General features: G+C 39.2%; 1 protein-coding gene across 6 annotated transcripts in view; it reads right to left on the bottom strand.

Annotated features, from left to right (window-relative positions):
* LHX9 (LIM homeobox 9) overlaps window positions 1–24,680 on the bottom strand; it is a 105,379-nt gene that overhangs the window by 5,704 nt on the left and 74,995 nt on the right. For 3 of the 6 annotated variants that reach the window (XM_068240069.1, XM_068240068.1, XM_068240070.1), the window contains 2 exons: window positions 10,414–10,610; window positions 8,002–8,861 (listed from right to left, as the gene is read on the bottom strand). In XM_068240069.1, coding sequence (XP_068096170.1) covers window positions 8,604–8,861; window positions 10,414–10,610 — 455 coding nt within the window. In that variant the 3' untranslated portion in view covers window positions 8,002–8,603. Of the gene's footprint in view, window positions 1–8,001; window positions 8,862–10,413; window positions 10,611–24,680 lie in introns of those variants that run through there. The other 3 variants (XM_068240071.1, XM_068240073.1, XM_068240072.1) reach the window with 1 other exon arrangement.

The raw sequence follows: 24,680 nt of genomic DNA, 5'->3' as shown, positions 1-24,680 counted from the left end.
AACGCTCGACTTAGGAACGACCCGCCGATACGTACGGCATGGATTCTGTGTTTCCATGGGAATAAGTTAAAACATTTTTTTCAAATTGGACTTGTATTTTTTGAGGTAAACGATTTTAAAAAATTCAAAGAAAAAATTGCTTCTAAACTTGTATAAGCAGGTACAGAGGGCAGAGGGGGATACTGGAGGCACAAGGGGGCACAGAGGAGGTACAGGGGACAGAGATGGCATAATGTTCTGACTTAAGAACAGATTCAGGCTAAGAATGAGGTAACAGTCCCGATCTCGTTCGTTAACTGGGGACTACCTGTATATAGATATATACCATGTTATTTACTACATGAGTAACTTTTCGCCTTTACCGGCCACATCACATTTACTTTAATTCATCTTTGAAATAAAGTAGGTTCACAGTGTCGCAATAAACGAAATGTACATAGAAGCTTGATGCAGATGTACATCCATTTCTGTGATGCATTTGCTGTCATTTCATATAATCTGTTCCCCTCAAGCATAATTAATGGAGAAGCATGTGGCTCATTAGATTAGGTGAGTGATTTTAAAGTCTCTGATTGGCTGGTCATTATTATGTGGTCATGCCTTACTTCTACTTTAGCCTACATATGAAGCAGAAATGAGACATGATCACATGGACATAATCTGAAAAAAAGTAATGCAGGCCATACACTTGTAGACATTTGGTACATCAGGTAGATAAATAATATCTTACTGATATCGTTTACCTTTTGTACCGCTTTGTGCTATTAGAAATGAAATACGATTTCAGCAAGTCTTGTTGTTGATCTGTCCTTATTTTCTAATAAATTGGTATTATACTTGATGTTTATACAGAATTTAATGTCTAGTCTATTAAAAGTGTCTTGCCGCGTATGATCACCTTTACAGAAACAATCATCTGGTCACATCAATCACTTGCTTTTCCATGAATTTTCCATAGAGAGAACTGCTGAAGAAGTTGATTATATCTAATTATAATGAGTGAAACAGCATAACTACTTCAAATGCTCTTCTTAGTTGAGCCAACAATGCACTTCAGATATACTGAGTTACTTATTAAGGTAGGGAAGGGATATGAATTAAAGATTACATTTTTCCCCCCATTTAGTTTTACTTACTATAAAGATAATTCTTTTCTTTTTAAATAGATTTCTGTGTCAACTCCTGTTGATTAAACACCTCCTACCCTTCATTGCCAGTCCTCAATTCCATTCCAAGGTTATTTGTGTGCACATAAATACCACATAACAGAGGCCTATAGTTGGTTCTTTATGTTTCCCTTAAAGATGAAATCCCTCACATAAAAATCTCAATTCGTCTTATTCTCCAATAATAATTAGTCATTTTTAATCTGAATAACGTGATGAGACTATACCAGGTTCCAAAATTCTCTATTTCCCTGGCATAGGATTCAGCATATAACTGTGATTAAGCTCTGCCTGTACTGAAGTCTTGTTAAAGTAATGCTGGGTTAGGTAAACCAATCAATTATACTAATAGGTTAAAGGGGACCTGAACTCTTGCACTGGACAAAAGGAAAACATAGATAAATGCACCTTGTATGTACTTAGAGAGTTTAGCTTGTCCAATTTCTCCCTCATCTGTGACTAAGCACATGTTGTAATTTGATCCCGTATCTGTGTCAGCTGACTGCCATGGCACAGAGCTCATTTGTAAACACAGGATGTTAATAATATGTCTGCTTCCATGAAAGCAGAAAGTAGACAAAGTGCAGATTGCAGGATTTGCATCAGCTCTAACAAATATTTTTTTTTCTTTAAAGGTTATTACATTGTTGCTTATATTTTAAAGCTGAGATGAGGTTCTGAGTTCAGGTCTGCTTTAACCAGTTCACCCCCAAGGGTTTTTATCCTAACGGACCAGAGCAATTTTCAGTTGTCAGTGCTCCTCCCATTTATTCCCTAATAACTTTATTACTACTTATCACAAGAAAATGATCTATACCTCGTTTTTTTCGCCACCAATTAGGCTTTCTGTGGATAGTACATTTTGCTAAGAATTTTTTTATTCTAAATGCGTTTTAATGAGAAAAACAGAAAAAAAAGAAAAAAATCATTATTTCTCAGTTTTCAACCATTATAGTTTTAAAATTAAACATTCTCCTGTGGATAAAACAAACACGTTTTATTTGCCCAGTTGTCCCGATTATTCACTTTTTTTGTTTTTGTTTTTTTTTTCTTCACTTTATTTAATTGTTACATTTCCTGTTATTGTGAATGGACGTAGCCGCTGTTCGCGGTCACGTCCATTCACTCCAGGCACTGCGATTGGGTAGAGGACCGTTCGGTCTTCTTCCTCAATCACCCAGCATGGAAGCCCGTCGGAAATAGCGGCGCACACACGGCGGTAGCAGCGGCAGGAACGCGGGACGTATTAAAACGTCATGTTGCTGTTAATAGCGGTAAGCATGACGTTTTAATACGTTAGGCTGTCAGTAAATGGTTAAGTAAGCTATGCCCACTAAAAGTTGACAGGGATTAGTCAGAGATACTAAACTGTTGCACACAACTCTAGATAGCCAATTTTATAAAATGTAAGCATCCATTACTCCTAAACTATAAAAGGTATTTCTCAAAAGTTATGAAAGACAATATCACCTATGCAGAAGTTTTAATATAGTGCTTTGTGGAATTATTTTTAGTTATTTGACTTAATATATATTCTCAGGAATAAAGCTGATAACATTATCAGGGAGGTTAAAGTGAATCCGAGGGGAAATTAAACTTATGAGATAAACAACTGTTTTTATCCTTCTCCTAAAAATGACTTCTTTAGGTTCTGTGGATTTATTTTATATTTAATCATTTATAAAGTAGATTGAATATTTTCTTGTCTCTGCTCAGTGGCAGCCTATTAACCTTTTCCTAACTACCTCTGCTCTTTGTAGCAAACAGACTTCTAACATTAATAAAGTCAAGTCCCCCTCCTAAGTTTTCTCCTAGGGGATATTTTTAAACTTGTCCATATAATGCCTTTTAACCACTTTACCCCCGCCCGTACGAATTTCTCCGTCCCTTTTTCCATCCTTTCATCCCCAGGGACGGAGAAATCCGTACTTTCCGCGCTCCCGCTGCTGCCCGCGCTCCCGCTCGCTCTAGCGCGCACTCCCGCTTGTAAACACGCCGCCCGCCGCTTGCCCGGAGATCAATGAACGGGAAAATCCATTCCCGTTCGTTGATCTGAGCCCCGCAATGATCCGCTGCTTTTCCGCTAAGCAGCGCGATCATTGTGAAAAAAAAACTTACCCAGCCTCCTAGTACTTCCTCCAAGCGTCTGGAAGGACGCTTGGAGGCCGCATTAAACAAAAAGTTACTGTTGCCATCTTGTGGCCAAATAGTAAAACTACACCCTAAAGCATTTCTCACATACAAATCATTACTTATACACAAAAAATTAACTCATTACCTCCCACACTCCCCATTTTTTTATTTTTTTTTTTGTAATTAAAAAAAAAATAAAAAATTTACAATTAAAAAAATACATAAATAGTTACCTTAGGGACTGAACTTTTTACATTTTTATGTCAGGAGGGTACAACACTGTTACTTTATAAACTATGGGCTTGTAATTAGGGATGGACGCAAAACTGAAAAAAATGCACCTTTATTTCCAAATAAAATATTGGCGCCAAACATTGTGATAGGGACATAATTTAAACGGTTTCATAACTTGGCAAATCCATTTCATGGGTTTTAATTACAGTAGCATGCATTATTTAAAAACTATAATGGCAGAAAACTGAAAAATAATGATTTTTTTCCCACATTTTTCCTATTTTCCCATTAAAACATATTTAGAATAAAATAATTCTTGGCATAATGTCCCACCTAAAGAAAGCCTAATTGGTGGCGGAAAAAACAAGATATAGTTCATTTCATTGTGATAAGTAATGATAAAGTCATAGACGAATGAATGGAAGGAGTGCTGAAAGGTAAAAATTGCTCTGGTGCTCAAGGGGTAAAACCCCTCAGTGGTGAAGTGGTTAAGCCACCAGAAAGTAAGAAAATACTGAAAATAATTTTGATTGTACTTTTTCACCTACTTTTTGGTACTTTTTTAGTTAAAACGTGCTGGAAAGTTACTTTACATCGAAAATGAAAAATTATCTCCTGGGGGAAAACTGAGGTGAAAAAGTGGATTACATATGGCCCTTTTTTTCCTTAAGGTAAATAATTTTACAGATAATTTAATTATGCTGTTTCATAGAAAAAGAGCAAATGCACACAGAAAAATGCAACTGTTTATGTTTAAAATCTAAAATTAGCCAGGTAGAGGTTTGGAATTAGTTTAAGCTTTCAACTGCTGAGTCCGAAACCATTTGCTTTTATGTGAGACTGGATATTAGTGTATGATACAGTCTACCTCACACTTAAAGTGTACCCAATATGTGACATGATCAGATAAACATGTGTATGTACAGTACAAAACATATTAAAAACAGGCTATTTTTACTTGTTTTATTTTGCTGCCTGCAAGAGTTAATTTCTAGGCATGGATGTGACAGCTTGTGTCTTTGTCGGGAATATAGTAAACATCACTGATAAGCAAATTATAGCCATAAAAGTTTTCCTGGCAAAATACAACTATTGAGAGCAGAGGGAGATAAAATTCATGAACTATTGACCTTTTTCTAACTCTGGTACATTTAATAGGCTGCCACTGACTGGAGATAGTAAAACATTCAACCTACTTTGCAAATGTTTAACTATAAAAGATAATGGGATACTTAAAAAAGGTCATTTTTAGGAGTAGGAAGATGAATATTATCTCATCAGTTTATTTTCACCTCTGGTTCACTTTAACAACAAAAAATGGGATATTCACAGCTAAATCTTCTCAAAACCAGTATTACATTTTAAGTGATACAAACAAGGTAAGTCACCCAGCAGTTTGATACATCTTTTGTGTAATTAGAAAATTAGATCTCCAAGTTTTAGTTGCTGCTACAGCCATAAGGGCCCTTTTCCACCAGCGCTGGCTGAATCGCAAAAACGCAAACCGCTAGCGATTTTACAATCGCTACGGTTTGCTTTTTAACATAGGAATCGCGGTAGGTCATTTCCACTACCGCAATTCGTTTTTGCCGGGAACGCGAAAGCGCGGCGGAGCGATATTTGCCGCGATTTTGCTATGCAGTGCATAGCATAGCAAAATCGTGGCCGCAAATGTCGGGGAATCGCCGGTAATTGCGATTCAGCAATCGCTAGCGTTCAGCGTGAACGCTAGCGATTGCTAGTGGAAAAGGGCCCTTAGAACAGGTCCTAAAAGTGTAAATGGCCTTTTTATAAAAAGTAGTAATCCATCCATGATTGTTATTTTTTCTCCACTTTTGAAATAAAGGTTCTTATTGTTTTAGGGCATAGCATATCCATATAAAAAATAAGGTAGCTTCACATTGACATGTTTTTGTGTTCTAGAGAATATTTTACTGATATTGCAAACAATTTTGTTTGCTCTAATTAATGAATAAATAAATTATATAGACAGTTATAAGTACAGCCAGAAGTACTTACTACTGCCAGCAGTGTAGCAAATTGACACTCATTATGCATTTTGCCAGGCTTTTTGTTGTTTTTTTTGACACCACAATTATAAAATGAGAAAAAAAAAGTATTTTAGATGAAAAATAGAAAAAGTACTATAGATACCCAGCAATAGAGAAAAGAAGCGTCACTCAAATGCACCGAAGAGGAAACAGTATAGCAGAAATGTGATAAACAGGTTGTGGAAAATGCAATTTTCTACTTTATTGGCACTTTTTCTTGAACAAAAAATTACATTATTTATCAGCAATTAAAGTTGAATCACCTGATCACGTTATTAATAGGCCCCTTACTGTATTTATATATGAGTATGGTAAAATAAATGATTTATGCTTAAATGAGGCTATTGATCAATAACACTAAATACTTGTATTTCTGATTTTAGCTTTGAATTAACATACATGCATGTCACTCCCATTGCTTACATTGCAAACCTTATAGATCACTTGCCTGTTCACTATAATTTACTGATAAAGTCTGAACAGGGAGGATAAGGAGTGGAAAGAGATTATTTATAATGAGGGATGGCTCCAAAGCAGTGAGGACAACTGAGAGCAGGACACAGTCATAGTCCGTAGGTAGTTTACTAGCAGTAAATGGTATTAGAATGGCTTAAAGAAGAACTGTACTAAAAAGAACATAATACAATTGCTTATTTTTTTACAGTATTACTTTTTAAATTATGTAGTCGGTGTTTACCCATTGCAAAATCTTTTCTCACCCTTTACTCTCCCTGATTTAAATTCTTAAATTGATCATGGGTAGTGACATATTCAGTGCTATCAGGTGCAGCTTTGCGGAATGTTTGTATACTCGGTGCTCAAAAGCCAGTAGAAAAAAAGTGGGAGGATTCTCTGGGAAGAGAATTGCACATAGTTAAACAGTTTAGGCTGTGACATCACTGGGAGAGCGGGGCTGCATACCAATATAAAGCAATATATATATATATATATATATATATATATATATATATATACACCATATATACTCGAATATAAGTAGAGCTCATGTATAAGTCGATTCCAATATTCAACCTTCTTAAGATGGAAATTTTTATTGACTCAAGTATAAGTCTACCCAGCAAAGTTAATAGTTGCACTTGGGGCTCAGCAGTGGTTAATGACTTCCCTGCAAACAGTATTGCAGCCATAATCCCCTCCTGTCCCCCAAGTGCTGCAATTATTCACTCTCTTTTATGCAGCCCAGTATTTCCCCCCTGACCCTTTCCTTGTTAATTGTTGTAGCCAGGACTTTCAGACCTGTGTTTTCTTGGCATTTCCTGTCCTCAAAGTATCACTTACCACAGGATAAATTACTGCAAATTGGAATGTCACTATTAGTACACACAGTGTGCTCAGTGTTGCCCATGACTTGTGTCGACCACTATACTTTTATGACATGAATCAGACCTAAATTTCTAGACTTATACTCGAGTATATACAGTATATATAGGAAGTGTTTTTGATGCCAAAACCAGGATAATAAACATAAAAATGGCTGTGTCATCAACTGAATGGTTGTGTATCCCGGGCTTTTTTGTACTGAGCATGTGCTCAGCCAGGGCAGTTAGGACACAGGGCAGGACCTGACAGTTTGCTGTCTGTAGTTCACAGAAGTTTTCATTGCATTTTGGGAAATAACAGCTTTTTCCAACTGCCAAGCAAGCAGCTCCCTGTGTGCATATACTTCAGACAGTGGTGGAGAACGAGCAAGCAGGCCGCGTATGTGCGTGCATTGCGGGGGGTAGCCGCTGTGACCTAGCACCCGTTTTTTAAGGGGCGGGGCTTTTTACTAGTTCTAAATAATTTAATACAGTCTATAATGTCACCATGGTGTCTTAACAACTTTAACTGGCCTTTTGGGGACTGACATGCCAGCATTTTAAGTAATAAAGTAAAATCAATACTGCAAGTAGATTGAATTATTGATCAAGGCCCCATTTTATAACATTATAAGCATGCTTAAATAAAAAAGCACTCACACATCAACCATAAATAACAATATTTTTTAGTGGGCTCTCACTTTAAGTCTCAAGGAGATACACCTGTTTTAATTTGATCTAAAAAATGTTGCTGTTTCAAATTGAATGATATCTCTTTCTGTATATCAACCTTTGTAAATGTATTTTTCAAGTTTATGGAAATAAGTAACATATAATTTCTTAGAGGCACTTACAAGGATGTATACATATGAATCTTACCTCAGCTTTATTGGTTGTCTCTGAAAAATAAAATAAACACCTGTGACAGATCATGTTTTCCTAATCTTCAGTCTGTCCATACCAAGGGGCTCAGCATATGGAAACTATGGCTACTCTGCATAAATGTGGATAGTGGAATATTGAATGGGCTATGCAATACAGATTCTCTCCCCCCCCCCCCCCCCCCCCCCAAAAAAAAGACTAAGGATTGGGGCCAGTTTTTACTGAAGGCAATGTGTTTTTAAATGATTAAGGTTAGTGACTCTTACTACTGTAAAAGTTAAAATTAATACCAGGTATTTATCATTGGAGTGCTTCGCCATCATCATCAAATAAAATCAATGAGGTGCCAGCAAATAATGGACAACCATAGTAATAAAAGAATTGAGGATATATCTATGAAGATCACAGTGAGAAGAAAATAATACTGGTGCAGTGGATAAGAATTGGATCTCATTGGCTCTCTGCAGAGTAGGAATACATAACTGCACCTTTTTTACTGCACAGAGTTAAGAGGGATGTTATCTTATGACTGAGCGCTTGCCTGCTTAGTATACAATTACATTTGCGAGGTTGCCTGTTGTCTGCACATTTCTTTCCTCCTCCCTGTACAACATCCATCCATGCGGCCCCCGGTGGACTTCGAAGTTTTTAGGCAACAAAGAATAGCACAGAGCAAAGACTTATAACTAATTCACTTTGTGGCTGTTATGTCCATCCTTCTTCTTTTACAATGTGCTGAAGTTATACCTTAAAAAAAGGGTAGAAATGCACAGTATTGCAAGGGGGGAAAAGACAGCAAGAGAAAGTCATAGTAAGTGTTAAAAAAGATTGGTGAGGGTTGTTTGAGAAGGGCTTCCAGACTCGTGACTGTCCATGTTTGGCGTAACAGAGGCCCCCACATTGAGGGAAGGGCTGGTGAGGTCTGATAATGTGGATGCAGCACCCGTTGGTGTAAGTGCAGCACTGTCCGTTGATGCTGGAGCGCTGAGAGAGGGACCTTCAACCTTATCGCCTCCCCCATTCTCCTGACGTAAAAGATTCCGTCTGAATTTCGCCCGTGCGTTTTGAAACCAAACCTGCAAACCAATCCCAGGGCATTCCTTTTACCGATTATTTATTTTTTTCCCATATTTTTACTGGATATTTTTACCTACTTATTAAGAATTCTACTTTACAAACATGTTTTCTATAAGGAATAACTATACTATTTCCAATAATCACACTTAGACAATTAACATTACCCATTAAATGTCCCAGTATAGGCACTATAACATATACAAACACATATGCATCAAGTAACAAAAAAGATTATTTTCTTTATGTTTTTATCCCCAGGCTATCTATCATCTACAGTATGTAAATAGCATGAATGGAGTTATGGTGGCTACATATACACTATATTCTATTTCAAGCCTATTTAAAAAAAAAAAGCATATTTATTAATTCACTAGAAATTGTGACATCACAAAGTGCCCAATGTCACCATCTAGTTTCTTGGGAATTAATAACCTGATTTTTTTTAATCTCCTAGAAAAAGATGACTGCCTGAGTATCAGGTACACATCAGGGCTTCACGTTTTGTAAAAAAAAGTTTACATTTGTAAGGTATTTGCTATAGTGTTACACAAGTCTGGACTGGCATTTGGGCAACTATAGAACTTAGAGAAGGCTTGAAATAGGTAAACAAAATTTCAGTTCATGCTAGAAGCCTGAACGGAAAGGAATATGGAAGGAGATATTTGTAAATATTACCTGCTTGGTTGTTGCACTGATCCTCTAATATCTTCTGAATCACTGACCCAGAACAAGTATGCTGACCAGGTAATCAGACTGCAATGGCTGCATGCTTATTGCATGGGGTAATACAGAAACTACCAAAGGCATTACATCCAGGCAACAAAGGAAATAAAGATGGGCGTCTCCATATTCCTCTCAGTTCAAGATTCCCTAAATACCCTAGTCCAAAATAGTGCCAGTTTATTGATCTCATTAGGTGTTTTTGAAATAGTGTTCATTTAGCCATTGCCCTGTGTACTTTGTATGCCAGGGATGCTCTTTATGTCCAGTTTACATTGACGATTGACAGCTGTCACCTCTTACCTGCTGTTTCTGTCTGCTGGTGTTCAGGACTCACAGTGGGACCCATGCAGGTACATCTGACTGATTCATGCATCATCAGATGACTTCCTAGTAGCTAAACCTCATGTCAACCTTTGGTTGACAGGAAAGCCACCATTCTTCTGCATCATACATCATCTGAATGGCAGAAGATCCCCAGCATTTCAACAGTCAACTTCATGGTAACTGCCTGGTAACCACACAGTTCAACCATCCATGTGAACTGGCCCTTAAACACAATTTGATGTGTGGTGAAAACTTCTAATGCACAAAGTTACCTTCCTGCATTTACCTGCTACTACATTTTCTATTGTAACTTCTACATTCTACCACTATTCATTTTAAGTATATCTGACTTTTCCTTACTGAATTAGTCAGCAGACAAACATTAACCCAGACCAGTTCAGTCTAAAAATGTCAAAATAACAGAGAAGAAATAAATCATATAATGGGCTCTGAACAATTATGGGAATTATAACATGGGCAAAAGGAGAAGTAACAATTCCTCACCTGTAGGACCCTTTTGGTTAATCCTGTTTTCTGAGCAAGTTGCTTCAGATCCTTTGCATCTGGATTATGGTTTATGGCAAAATATGACTTCATGGTGCGAAGCTGGTGATGTTTAAAAGAGGTACGCATACGTTTTGTCTTTTGAGATGGAGGGTAGGATTGGTCTCTGTCCAAATCTGTATCATTCTCATTGCATCCTGCAAAAAATAAATTGAAATAGTTTACATTGTTGTCCCAAAATGTGTTTTTGCTTTATGAATTATCAGCAGGCCAGTCAGGCAATTTGTATTGTTTAAAAGTAAATACATGTCAAACTCCATGTTCTTCTCCCTTCAGATTCCCTTTAAATGTTTTCTTGCATAGATTATCATGTAAAACTTTCTTATTCTGACATATTGGTTTCCTTCAATTCTCAGAAATCCCCATAGGCTATGTACTCACTACAGTATTCTTCTATACTTTTCATACATTTCCCTTTTAATGTCCATGACTTTAACCCATTACTATACATTCCTAGTCTGCTTTTCTAGAGCTGCAAAAGTTATAGGGTACATTTTACAGACTATTAGACTATAGTAAATCTAACAAAGCTTACCCTTTTATTGATTCATCCACCACTTGTTTATGGTGATTGCACTATATTGTTTATTAAAGCCTGTATTCCTTACTACAACTGTTATCTTTAATGATATATTAAAATGATATATTAATCGTTATCACCCTTCACCAATAAAGACAAAACACGACACTGAACATTTATATTCTGCTTTTCTCTTGGCAGACTCAAAGCGCCAGAGCTGCAGTCACTAGGGCATGCTCTATAGGCAAATACAGTGTTAGGGAGTCTTGCCCAAGGTCTCCTCACTGAATAGGTGCTAGCTTACTGAACAGGAAGAACCGAGATTCGAACCCTGGCCTCATGTACCAGAGGTGACCCTTAACCAGTACATTATCCAGCTATAAAAAAATGACCTTTCCACATAAACATTTTTAGCCATTACACTCTTTACAATACCTACATTCATAGTTGGTCTGAAACATAATTTTAAAAACTGACTCTCATTATCCCATTCTCCTCAGTCACCTAGAGTCTTTGTTTTCCTCCTTTTTATACCCCCATCTTCCCTCTGGCTGTTCCATGGCCATCTCACACAGTTCATGTACAGAACTGTCACCCCAAGGATTGAGTGGCTTTTGTATACAAAGGCTTAAGGACCCACAGCTTTAAAAAAACAAATTAACTTATTTGTTTAATAACAGACTCCTGACCACTAGCACTTGTCTGACCTTTGCTGAATTATTTATATTTTCACTGCAGTAGTAGTTTTTCTGTGTTCTGGGGAAGTACTGTATATGTTGCAGCAGCTGTGCTACCCCTTTAGCAACTACCCCTGAGTTTATTTCACCAGTATCAGCCAAACAGCCACACAGTTTAGGACGTACTACTTCAGAACTAGACCCCCTTATTGTTATTGTGACTCCTCTACATATTTCTGAATATTGATCTTCATTAGTATTTCCATTACGAAACACATACATATATAGAATCCCAGTCTAAGCCATTACACTCTTCTGTACTAGAGACTGGCAGCCATGAGGCATCATCCAGCTGGCAGAGCAATAACTCCCCCCCCCCCTTGCCCCCATGCCCAGGTGACTAAAGCTGAAAGTGAACCTGAGATAAAGAGAAGCCTCTCGATCCCACCGTTGCCACACACAGACCCTATGAACACATATGACAAGAGCTTGCCGGATATATTCTCATGGGTGAGGTCCTCTGTTTTATGAGTGCAGCCATACTGTGCCTGTGGTAGTACAGTTGCACTTGCGCAGTAAGCAAACCTGTTTGTCCACAAGCGGCTCCGTGCTACTGCGCAGGTGCAGCCGTACTCACACAGGCACAGTATGGCTGCACTCAGCCAGTGTCTCGGTCAGTTGCAATGTGGTCAAGGAGGACATGGGAAGCCTATGGAGGATTCATTGGCTGCCCTCTTCTTAGGTACATATCTAACTTTTGTTTTTGTTGCCACCTTAGGCTTACTTTAAGTGTTTCAAAATTTTGCATAATCTACAACAAAACTGATTTCTAAATAATTAGTTTCAATAATGTTCTATTGAATGCAGGTAAGAAAACTGTGAAACCATAAACTTTACTTTGCTCGGCAGACATCATTTGCAGATACTTTAACTACTTAAAGACCGCCTCACGCCAATGGGCGTGAACGCGGTGGCAGCCCCCGGACCGCCTAACGCCAATTGGCGTCAGGTCCTGGGGCTGCAGTTTGCCAGGGAACGGCCGCGCGCATGCACAATCGTTCCCTGCCGCTTCACGAAACGGAGTTCCGTAAATAGCCTGCTAGCCGCCGATCATGGCTAGTAGGCTGCTTGTAAGCGTAAGGGGAAAGAAATACCCTTTGTTTACATGCCTACAGCGCTGCCAGGGGCCGCAGCGCTGTACGAGATCGGCGATCCCCGGCCTCTGATTGGCCGGGGAGTGCCATCCTCTCATAGGCTGATGCCTATGAGAGGCGGAACAGGACAGATCGCCGCCCTGTTCCAATTCAGATGCCGAAGGGGAGGGGGAGGGAGGGAGAGAGAGCCTTGTAGAGGCTAAAGAAAAAAAAATACAAACTGCCGCAGCGATCGGACCCCTCTGGCGGCATGTCCCCTAAGGGACAAAAAAGGAGGTGAGTCCGATCGCTGGGTTCCTAAGCTGGGCTGTGTTGGTGGCTGAAAGGCCTGCACAGCCCAGTACTGCAGAAAACGGCCTGGTCTTTAGGGGGGGGGAGGGGTTAGCACTGTGGGCATGAAGTAGTTAAAATTGAACATAGCATTAGAGCTATTTGGGACAAATTCCAGGTAGCCCTATGACTACGTTTTTGGGTTAATGGAAAAAGTAGATACAATACAATAACATTTGTAAAGTGCTTTTCTCCCATAGGACTCACAACGCATCACAAAAATGAGACCAATGTCAACATAGGGAAGCTATATAAACTCTGAACATAAGTAATATAGGGCTGATTCACAAAGCATTTTTCCTAAATTGTCTCATCTTACTTAATTTTCACAGAAAATGGGCCTGATGCACAGAGCAGTGATAAAATACTACCTGCGCATGGCAAGTTTACTGGTACCAATAGCAGGGGGCAGTGCGTGTTACCCTATTAGAGCAATGCACGTTACCGGGGTTACGGGCATGTTGCACAACATGATGCCATAGCTACGCACAAATAACCCAGGTATTGTGTGTTGTGCTAATAGGCTAATGCGTGCTCCTCTCCTGCATGTGGCAATTTTACTGCTGTTTCATGCAGGGGAGCTAATTCATGAGATAAACTGATAAGAATAAATAACTAATTAGTTAAATAAATAAGGAGTGATAAATCATGAGTTACATCAGTTAAGAATGGTTAGCAAAGATAAGGATCCAAATGTAAAAACTGTTGGTAAATTTGCTGTGTGCATGCCAATTTTACCAATACTAATGCCAGAGGAGACATGCGCATTAACTTAGGCAAGTGGCATGTAAAGCTATAGCAAAGGACGTGTAACCTGGGTAATACAATTTGCAGTAATGGCATAAGGCACTCTACTCCCCTGGCATTAGTATTAGTAAAATTTCAAGTATGCCAACAGTTACTGCATCAGGCCCAATGAGAGATAAATTGTGAGTTATTAAGTAATATGAGATAATTCCTGGGAAAAGTTTTGTGAATCAGCCATTAAATGGTCATTGACAACTGTTCCAACATTTACCAATTTCACTGTAGTCTGCATGATGTTAAAATTAACCCTTAATTAATTAACTCTTGCACAGGACAGAAGGAAATCCAAGAGAAATGCAACCTGTATATACAGTATTTAGATAGTTTAGCCTGTCTAATTCTCCATTACCTGTGACTGATCACCAGTGCAATTTGATCTCTCAGCTGTGTCAGCTGACAGTCATGGCAGAGCAGCTAATTTGTAAACACAAGATTTTAACCCTATGTCTGCTTCCATGAAAGCAGGAAGTAGAAACACTGCAGATATATTGCAGGATCCGTATCAGCTGTAACAGAAATGTTTTTCTTTAAAGGTTATTATTCTGTTGCTTATCTTTTAGAGCAGAGAGGAAGTTATGAGTTCAGGTCTGCTCTATTAAATTGGAATTCTTCTTTCAATTGAAAACATGCATATTAATACTACACAGCATATTCTTCAGTTTAATGCTATTAAAATTACTTTTCCATTTTAAGCTGCAAACAGCTATGGTATTCTTAACCACTTAAGTATCAGCGGTCTCTTATCCTTTAGTACCAGCGGTCTCTGCCCCTTTAAGGACCAGATACCGCTGGTACCAGAAATGGTGGAGCACCAACGAATCGGCCACATCCACGCTGCATGCCGGGAACCTCAGCCACCCACTCTGCCATCTCAATGACGGCAGAGTTCCTGTGAGCCATTCAGGAGCCGCTTTCATTGGCTCCTGACCGTATGTATTAATGTAAGCCAATGGGAGTTGCTTATGTTGATAGACAGGGTCTGGAGCCAATGAAATCGGCTCCTGGCCCGCTGTCGAGATTTCCATATGGCGGAATATCGTTTTTCCGATAAACTGAACTGTACATGATCAAATAGGAATAAAATCTAATATTTCCTTCCCTTAGGTTACAGAAGACAAAGACTTTTTAATGTATGGTGATTCTAGTTAACATAGTTGCATTGAATATTTAGAAATATATATGGTTTATTTTAATATATCCTGTAATGCTGAATTGCACAATCTGTGTCTCTAAAGTGAGGTTAGCTATTAGTAACAGGCAATCAGCTGATGTGCTGTTTGCAGTGGATAAACCTATCCACTTTGCCTGGACAATAATATCAGACCATTCCTTGTTTTAAGGACAAACAATTGCCAAACAAGAGGAGTCTGAGTGACAATAGATTGTTTAAGGATAGACTAGCATTTGTGTACAATTGCTCAAACCTGGCTGTATTGAATGCATAAGAAGCCTTGAATGGGGGTTTTTCACAATGTTTGTGGTTCCAAAGTCCGGACACAAAAACAAGGTTTAGGAAAAATATACTGGGTGCTGTCAGCAATTTTCATATTAAAGAAGCATAAAGCTATCTTATAATTCCCCATCTAGGTTCAGAACACAGACAGCACATGTATGTATTATTGCATAACAATTAAGAATGAATATATAAAATGTTATGGCATTATATACGTGTTAATATAAAGATTCTCTGAATGAATATCCAGAATGGTATGGAAATGCTATATGTTTACCCGTGTTGCACGTTAGACAATAATGTTAATGGTTAGACATAAAACTTTGCTAACATGCACAATGTGTTATAATGAGAGATCCATGGTGGTTTTAAGTATGCCAATGATTTTTGGATCAAATCCAGTCTATATTAAATATGGTAGAAAAGGTCACTGGATAATAAATAAAAACCAGTGATGCCAGCAAGATCAGCTATCCATAGATATGAATTTTTATATCATTGGTTTATTTGCTGTGGGCTATAATAAAACACGAGCAAAATATCTTAAATTCTGCCACATATCCCATTAAGAATGTGATTAGTTAGCCAACAGCACCTCCAGTGGATGAAATCCAGGATTACACTTGGGTTAAAGATTAGTTACAGAGAAACTCCCACTGATCATTCCCACTGTCTTGTGATAGGCTGGAAGATTTAATCTCCTGGGCAGGACCATAGGTAGTGATGGGAATAAGAAGAGAGGGTGCATTCAATGATGGATCAAGCATCAGATCACCAGCTGAAGAGGGCTCACAGGGGAATCCATGCATTCTGAATGATCACGCCCAAAGGAACACGCCCTTGACTCCATATTGGTAACTATTAATAACCAATTTTTTCCAGTTATATGGCTTATCACAGCGCAGTTATCTGAACGTTTGATTTATTGACAATTATTTCTCTTATTTTATAGTCATTTATAGCCAAAGGGAGTGGGTTCTTCCAGTGCACAGGAATCACTCACTCCGCATCTTTGATAAAACCCATTCAGTGGATATATTTTTCTTTAGATTAACACAATCAATAGTTCAAGAATCGCTGGCTGTGAATTCCATAACTTGTTTTTGGATAAAAGATATTTCAAGCTACCTCCTCTATGTATTTATATTTTGGTATTTTGCCGCAGCATGTGCAGGCCACACCTAGCAAAGTTTAGAATGACTCAATAAGATATTTCATTCCAAAATTATATATCTGTATGTTACCCGCTCGCTCTGTGTAGTAACACAGGCCAGCGGAGGTTAAAGTGTAGACAGAAGTAAAATTCCTGTCATTTATAGTTGATTGCATATCCATTGTGGGGCAACGCCCAGTCGTTATATCCACTGAGTCATCCTAAATTTGTCATATTGAATGGTATAGCTGACATCAGCCATTTTATTTTGGATAGCGCATTTTTGATTTTGACTGCGCCATTTTGATTTTTGACTGCGCCATTTTGATTTTTGATAGCAGCCATTTTGATTTTCATAGCAGCCATTTTGATTTTAATAGCAGCCATTTTATTTTTGATTCAGCCATTTTGTCTCCAGGAATCCTGTGATAAATTGATTGACATGGCCGGTGGCCATATTTGAGGACTCATAGCTATGTACTGTATTTGAGTTGACTGATAAATGGTTTAAATCCTGCTGTTATTGATAAATGAGTATAATAACATTTTGATGTTTTACTAAAGTTGTATTATCCAGCTCATTGCTCATTATAAGCATAACCTTATGAGTCTTGTTTTAATTCAAAAGTGCAATTTTATATTGTTTTGAAATATTGTTATATTTATTTGATATTAAATTAACATTTTTACAAATTGGTCTACGTTTATTTACATGTTTAAACCAGTACTGTAAAACCTCGAAAAACGAACTCATATAGTTAGGCGTGTGTTTGTATTGTTAGCTCCTCCCATTTTTTTTTAGGAGCTTTATATTTGTGATTTTCTAATTTTTAACGATTTTATACAAACATTGACAAAACGCCCGACATAAGATTGGAGGCCCCAGCGAGATTCGTTTACTTTCCCTTACTGGTTTAAACAGTGTAAAAACGTTTTATTGAGCTGGTTGTATTGCATTGGCTATTGAATCATGAGTGCTGCAGATAATGATTCAGGACTCCAGATGGAACGGTTATTCCGGAAGATTACTGAATTCATATTCATACAGCTAAAATATAATGAGGAAGTAGATGACTGGATAGCCAAAATGAGAAAATGTATCAGACAGGAAATTGATTGTATATTTAAGTCTCAAGGTACATTTGATCATTATCTATCATGTATGACCACAATAACTTCAGAATCCGATCTGAAGAAAAGGTTGTTAGGTTCCCTACCTCCTGTGTTATATGGGTTATTGGAAGTAAATTACCTTTCTCAATCTAGGAAACAAGAAATAGAACAATTGGGATCTCAATTGCAAGAAACGGAGGAAAACGTCCAATCGTTGACCTCTCAGTTACATGATATGGAATCAAGTATTCAGGTTATGAGGGCTGATAGAGACCAATTAATGATTGATATTTCAGACAGGGAAGCAGCGATCAAAAGTCTGGAAAAAGACGCTGAACAAAATCGTAAAGCGCATCACAGACTTAAACAGGATTTTGAAGAACTACAACAGCAGTACTTCAAAATCAAACAGGCAACCGAACCTGACAGAGTATCCAGTCCTTGCTCGCCAGTACTCCCTCTATATGACCCAAAATGGCAAGGCATGTTGGATCGTATGGAGGCGGTATGTAAAACCATGAATACCATGATAGATGACAGTACGAGGGTCCCTAAAGATCGACATTTGGATTTCTCTCCAGGGAGAGATATGCGAACAAAGTCCCCTGTGTATAATACTTCCCATAAAGGTCACGACTCCCTTGCTGATATTGATTCAGATGAATTTGAGGCTGATGAGAGAAAGCGAGAATCCAGCCCTATCCCAAGAAGGGGGAAAGGTACGTATAAAGGGGATTCAAACAGGGGAAATAATCAGTACCCCCAAGAAAAACAAAGCTCGGCCAGCATCATAAAATTCTTAAACAACGCTGTGCCAAAGTTCACTAAAAAGGGTTCAGCGCAAATAGCATTCCACCTAGAGTTGTATGAATCCACCATGGACTCTTTAAATCTGTCTGAAGCAGACAAAATCAGATTTCTCCCATGGGTTTTTGATGACAGATACCGCCACTATTTCACCTCATTTAAGGAGCGGGGTATAGTGAAGCTTGAGTTTGGGCCGTATCGCACATCAGAAGCAAAACGAGATGTGTATCGACTTACTTGTCGACCCGATCAGAGCCCCCGAGAATTCCTTTCCGTGCTAAAAAACTCTTACAGTTTAGCATATCGGAATCCTAACTGGGAGTCTCTTGATTTTAAACAGGCATATTACGATGCATTGCCTACCCAAATAAAGTTAAGCATGGCCAATGAGTTAGACTTCGGAAACTCCCTAGAGAAAATGGTTACCTCAGCAACCCTGCTGTTCAATATCAGTGGGAGTTCCAATGTAAGTGGAAGAAACAACAAAAGGTACCCAGAGCGCAGAGTAGATGAAATCAAAGTGAAAGCGGACCTGAACCTTGAATCCCGGCAGAAGAAAATACCTCCTGCAAAAGTACCTATCCAGCAGGGCCAAAGACAGCGACAAAATCCTAATCAAAATAGGCCCCAAAATCCTAAAGGGTCAGATAGGGATAGCTCAGGCTCTGGAAACCAGGACTACCGTCCTCGGTTCAATCGCAGGTATCAAGGATACCAGGGTTACCAAGGAAACCAGGGTAGCCAGGGGTACAGAGGTTACCAGGGATATAGAGAACCCCAGGGGTACAGGCGTCCCCAAGGATATAGACGGTGGGATAACCGACCCAGGCAGCAGTGAAAAAGGAGACAGGGCCCACCTAATTCACCTAGGGGTAGATCACCACCTAACTCACCTAGGAGTGGATCACCCGCAGGGAACAGAAATGATCCCCGGAACCAGAACCCTCGCCGACCTAATAGGTTTGATCAGCTTGTCGATCAAGTGAACAAACTAAGCGACATGATGGGTAAGTTGGCTCAGGGATCTGGAGGAAGACAGCATGAGGATTTTTTAGCTGGGGAGGCAGGGCCCAGCTCTGCCAATTAAAGGAAACCGAGACAGATCACTGTACGGAAATGGATATGGCAGTACTAAATATGGTTAATGAAAAGGATTTGCAATGTACCGACCTATCCCAGGTCGAGGAAGGGAAATCTAATGTTCTTGATATTTCACCACAAATGGGTGATATTGTGTCATTTGAGCCAGAGCGTGAAGTACCCTCTGTTCAGATTGTCCCATTGGTAGAATCCATGGGAACCCAAATGCCTTGCAGGCAGAATCAGGAGGAACAAGTTCCTAATACCCTGACGCTGCAGAGAGATCATTCTCTGAAGCGACAAATGGAAAAACATTCCAATTTTCTTTGCAATCTTGAACGGGTAGATGGCCGTTATTTTATCGATACCCATCTACAAGATGGATGTATCGGACCGATACCGGGTTTACTGGATGCCGGTTCCCAGGTTACTATTCTGTCTTTTAACTATTACCAGCAGATCTTGGATTCATCAAAAAGGAAGCCAAGATTAAAAGCCTTTGACGGTGCGCTGATAAGCGTTGGTGGTAATAGTTTACAAGTAAAAGGCACATCCTGGCTGACATATAAGATCGGTAAAAAGGTCATTAAACATCCAACTTTGATTGTTGATCTTCCATATGATAGATTGATCATTGGAATTGATCTGCTCAAACGACTAAATTCCATAATTGACTTCATAAATGAAGCAATATGGGCTCAAGTCAATACTCCAATTGATTTTGAGCGCTCCAGCAATGCACAATCGCAACGCAGCTGCCATACGATTGAGGAAAGGCCTAACTCTGTTGAAATCCATTTCCGGAACAGTCAGATACCAGAAGTCACGATCCTGAAAAACGGTAAACCCGAGGAAAATGCTAACACTGCTTTTCACATCATAAATATCCGAAAGGATAAGATTGAAAAGATAGTCCTTGAAGAGGATGTGTTAACTATTTCCTTTAAAGGGGGAAACCAGGAAGTGGCAGGCATAACCAGCCATACACAAGCATTGGTTAAAATCGAGAAAACCAATGACAATGTGCTGATTCCCGTGCAAGTAAATAATATTGCTCGGGTAAAATATGCCAAGTTGGATCTCAAATCTGAGGCCAGCTACATAAGCCTAGGACTGCTGAAGCAGGTTACCGACCCTCAGGTAATCAAGTTTATCTCTACACAGGAATGGATCCACGATCTGGATAACGATAACCAGAGTCATAATGTGATTGCAAAATGCATCTTATCTGTGTCTCTAGGAAACAAATCTGCAAAACATGTCTTCAGTGTGTTAAAGGAACCACAGTACCAGATGTACTTAGGAAACGACATCATTCATCGATTCGCCATACAGGTTGATTTGGTCAATAATGTTCTGTGGTCCAGATTATCCGGAAACCCAGAGGAATTCCAGGATAGAGAACAAGCCCTGAGATGGGGACAGCGAATACCATATGCAGTGGATATCACTGTCGCTGAAAAAGTAAAAATCCCTGAAGGTTGTAAATCATTTCTATTACCCATTCGAGTAAGGAAGGGTCAAAAGATGAGAAATGCAGATGCATTGATTTGTTTATCCAATCGGATACAACAATTGGGGTTGAAGGTAAAACCAATTCCCCTAATAAATATTCATCAGGAACCATTATACATGGTCATGCAAAACATGAGCCCTCATAGTATCACGTTACAGGAGGATACAATGATTGGCTTAGCCATTGACTCAGAATATTATACTTTTGGATTCCAAAATGAAGTCATTGGATTAATACCTGATGAATATTTGACAGAAGAACAAATAGTGGACCAACAATATTTCTCAACACCTGAAGGATTGTTCAGCATACACTCTGTTTATCCTTTCAGTCCTGAGGAAGGTACATGTCATGTCGAGGAAACATCATTGATTTTTAACCATGAGATCAATGAAAGTGAGTATCAAACACTCCAGCAGGGTAAGGATCAAGCATGTTACACCCCAAATGATCTAACTAATAGGCTTGAAGAAGCTTATGAGGTAGGTCAACCCGAGATTTTCCCAGAGTTTCAGGAACGGGTGGAAGAACAGCTCTCTATAGCTGATGGATGTTCTAATGAATCAGAACGACAGCAGCTAAGGCAACTATTCTGGGATTTCCAGGAGATGTTTGCCAAGGACTCTTATGACTGTGGGGAGACTAACCTGCATGTTACGAGAATCCTGACTGATCCAGATGCACCCCCTGTGTTTATCAAACAATATCGACTTCCGCTAGCAGCCTATGAGTCATTATCGGAAATTGTTAAGAACTTGGAAAAGAAAGGTATTATCCGACCAGTACACAGTTCCTTCAATCATCCAGTACTCGGAGTTCTCAAACCAAATGGTCAGTTCCGTCTATGCTCAGACTTGAGACAGTTAAACAAACGTGTCTACATGTCGGGTTGGCCTGTACCATACATTGACCAATGCTTGGCGCAAATCCAAGGGTCTAAAATATTCACAGCCCTTGACTGCGCACAAGGTTATTGGACAATTAAAGTGGATGAAAGGGATCAATACAAACTGGCATTTATGTTCGGTAACAGACAATTTGCGTGGACCCGTACGCCTTTCGGATACATCAATGCAGGCCACGAATTTGCTGTGTTCATGCACAAAGCAATGCCTGATGCAGCTGAACGAGGTACCCTAACTTATGTCGATGATATCCTTATCAAAAGTACAATTTTTGAGGAACATATTTCAGAGTTGAGATATGTATTAAATCAACTAAGAGAAGCAGGTGTTAAGCTTTCCCTACAGAAAGCTCAATGGTGCCGATCTAAGGTAAATTTCCTAGGACATGAAATTACTGCAGAAGGAATTAATCCACAGAAAAAGAAAGTGGAAGCAATCAAAAATACAAGGTTCCCCACAAATCTCAAGGAACTGAGATCATTCCTGGGGATGATGAATTATTCTCGCAAGTTCATAGATAACTATGCTGAGATTACAAAGCCGCTATTGCAGCTGCTAAAGAAAGGAGTACAATGGGAATGGAATGAGTGCCATGAACAAGCCGTATCTGAGCTTAGAACAAAACTCATACAGGCCCCATGCCTTGCTTATCCAGAAGGTGGTAAACCCTTCTACGTTGAAACAGGTTTTACCGACAAGAGTGTATGTGCAGTTCTTTTCCAAAAGCAAGAAAGACTGAATAAAATAATTGCTTATGCCAGCAAATCATTATCACCAGTTGAAGTCAAATTTAATAATTGCGAGAAGGCATTATTAGCAACTGTGTGGGCTTTTCAATATTTCAGAAGTTTTATTCAAGGTGAAAAGATCATTGTGGAAACTGCACACCAATCACTACAATATTTACAAAGTGATCAAATAAAAGAAGGGAACCTGTCAAACAGCAGGATAACTGCATGGACAATGTCCCTAATGGGATGGCCATTGGAAATCAAATATAAACAGGATACTAAAAATCCAGTTGCTCAAGGATTAGCTGAACTCCATGACTGTACTCATGTGGAACATAAAGATGAGTCACCAGAAAACGATTTTCTGGAAGAGCAATCTTTATCCCCATATAAATCCTATGAAGAGGAATATTGCAAATCACTACCATGTGCATATGTTGATGGCTGTTCTTTTCACACAGAAGGAAATGAAAAGATGCTGGTTGCAGGTATCGGTATCGTATGGAATAACATATTTCCAGAGATATCTGCGGGATACAAAATTGGTCCCAAAAGTAGCCAGGTCGCAGAACTTGCTGCCGTGTATAAAGCTATACAAATGGCTATCGAACATAACCTTAAAGAATTTGTTTTAATAACCGATTCTGAATATGTTCGAAACAGTTTTGTGGAATATTTTCCCAGTTGGAAAAGAACTAGCATGACAAGGAGTAACAAAAAGCCAGTCAAACATGGTAAACTGTTCTGTAAAATCGATGAACTGGTTAATACCCACGGTCTTACCATTTATTGGAAAAAGGTAAGGGGTCATTCAAAACGCCCTGGCGCTGATAAAGATGGGAACGATTTAGCAGATTCCCTCGCTAAGAAAGCAGCCATTGATGGTGAGATCTTTGATATCAATGACCTCATGGGAACTATCGAAGTAAATGTCACCACGAGGGGGCAGGCCAAAAAGGAGTCTCAACCCAGTGTGGCAATGTGGAGTCAAGATTCTCCTAGTGAGGATCTCATTGCAAGCCAAAAGGGGGATCCCATTATTGGTTTGTTTTATAAACATTTTGAAAGTCCACAGGATTATCCCATCACCGTGGAAGACTGCAGTGACAACGAAGAATTACGTATTCTGATGAAAGGTGTGTCACAATTTTCATTACAAGATGGATTGCTAATATGAACCTCGAAAAATGGTATTACGCAATGGGTAGTACCCGCAGCATATCGGGGTCTAATGTTGCAACATGCTCATGATGCCCCGACTGCTGGTCATTGAGGAGAGAAAATAACGTATGAGTTATTAAGAGACTACGCCTACTGGCCACACATGTTACAGGATGTCAGGACATATTGCCAAGGATGTTTGATATGCCCTCAATTCCAGCCACAAGGTCCCACTCATAGGGCACCGCTGATGAAAAGAGGCATATCCATGCCATGGTCAGACATCCAGATTGATTTCATTGGACCGGTAACAACGTCTTCAAAAGGAAACCGGTATATGTTAACCGTAACATGCCTGTTCACTAAATGGGTAGAATGTCTACCAAGTAAAACATGCAGTTCTAGTGTGTGCGCATCACTGCTCATTAACCACATATTTTCCCGATTTGGTCTTCCCCAGCGCATCGAATCCGATCGCGGAAGTCACTTCACCAGTGAAGTAATGACCAAAATGTGGGAAATCCTAGGGATAAAACGGAAGCTACACATAGCTTACCGACCAGCCTCTAGTGGTGGAGTGGAGTGGAGCGTTACAATCAATCTAGTGTAAATATCCTGAAAAAATTTGTTAGCAAATCAGGTAAAGACTGGGATGTCAAGCTGCCACTAGTTCTTATGGCTATTAGAGCTACTCCAAGCACAGCAACCAAACTTTCTCCATTTGAGATGCTCACAGGTAGAAAGATGGTGTTACCCCAGCATTTGCTTTACAAAACCACAGATCATAACTTGATGAATGC

Source organism: Hyperolius riggenbachi, chromosome 6, assembly GCF_040937935.1.
Source record: "Hyperolius riggenbachi isolate aHypRig1 chromosome 6, aHypRig1.pri, whole genome shotgun sequence".
In the NCBI taxonomy this organism is placed as follows: Eukaryota; Metazoa; Chordata; class Amphibia; order Anura; family Hyperoliidae; genus Hyperolius; species Hyperolius riggenbachi.
Note: the sequence above shows the minus strand (reverse complement) of the source record. Positions and strands in the feature narration are given on the sequence as shown.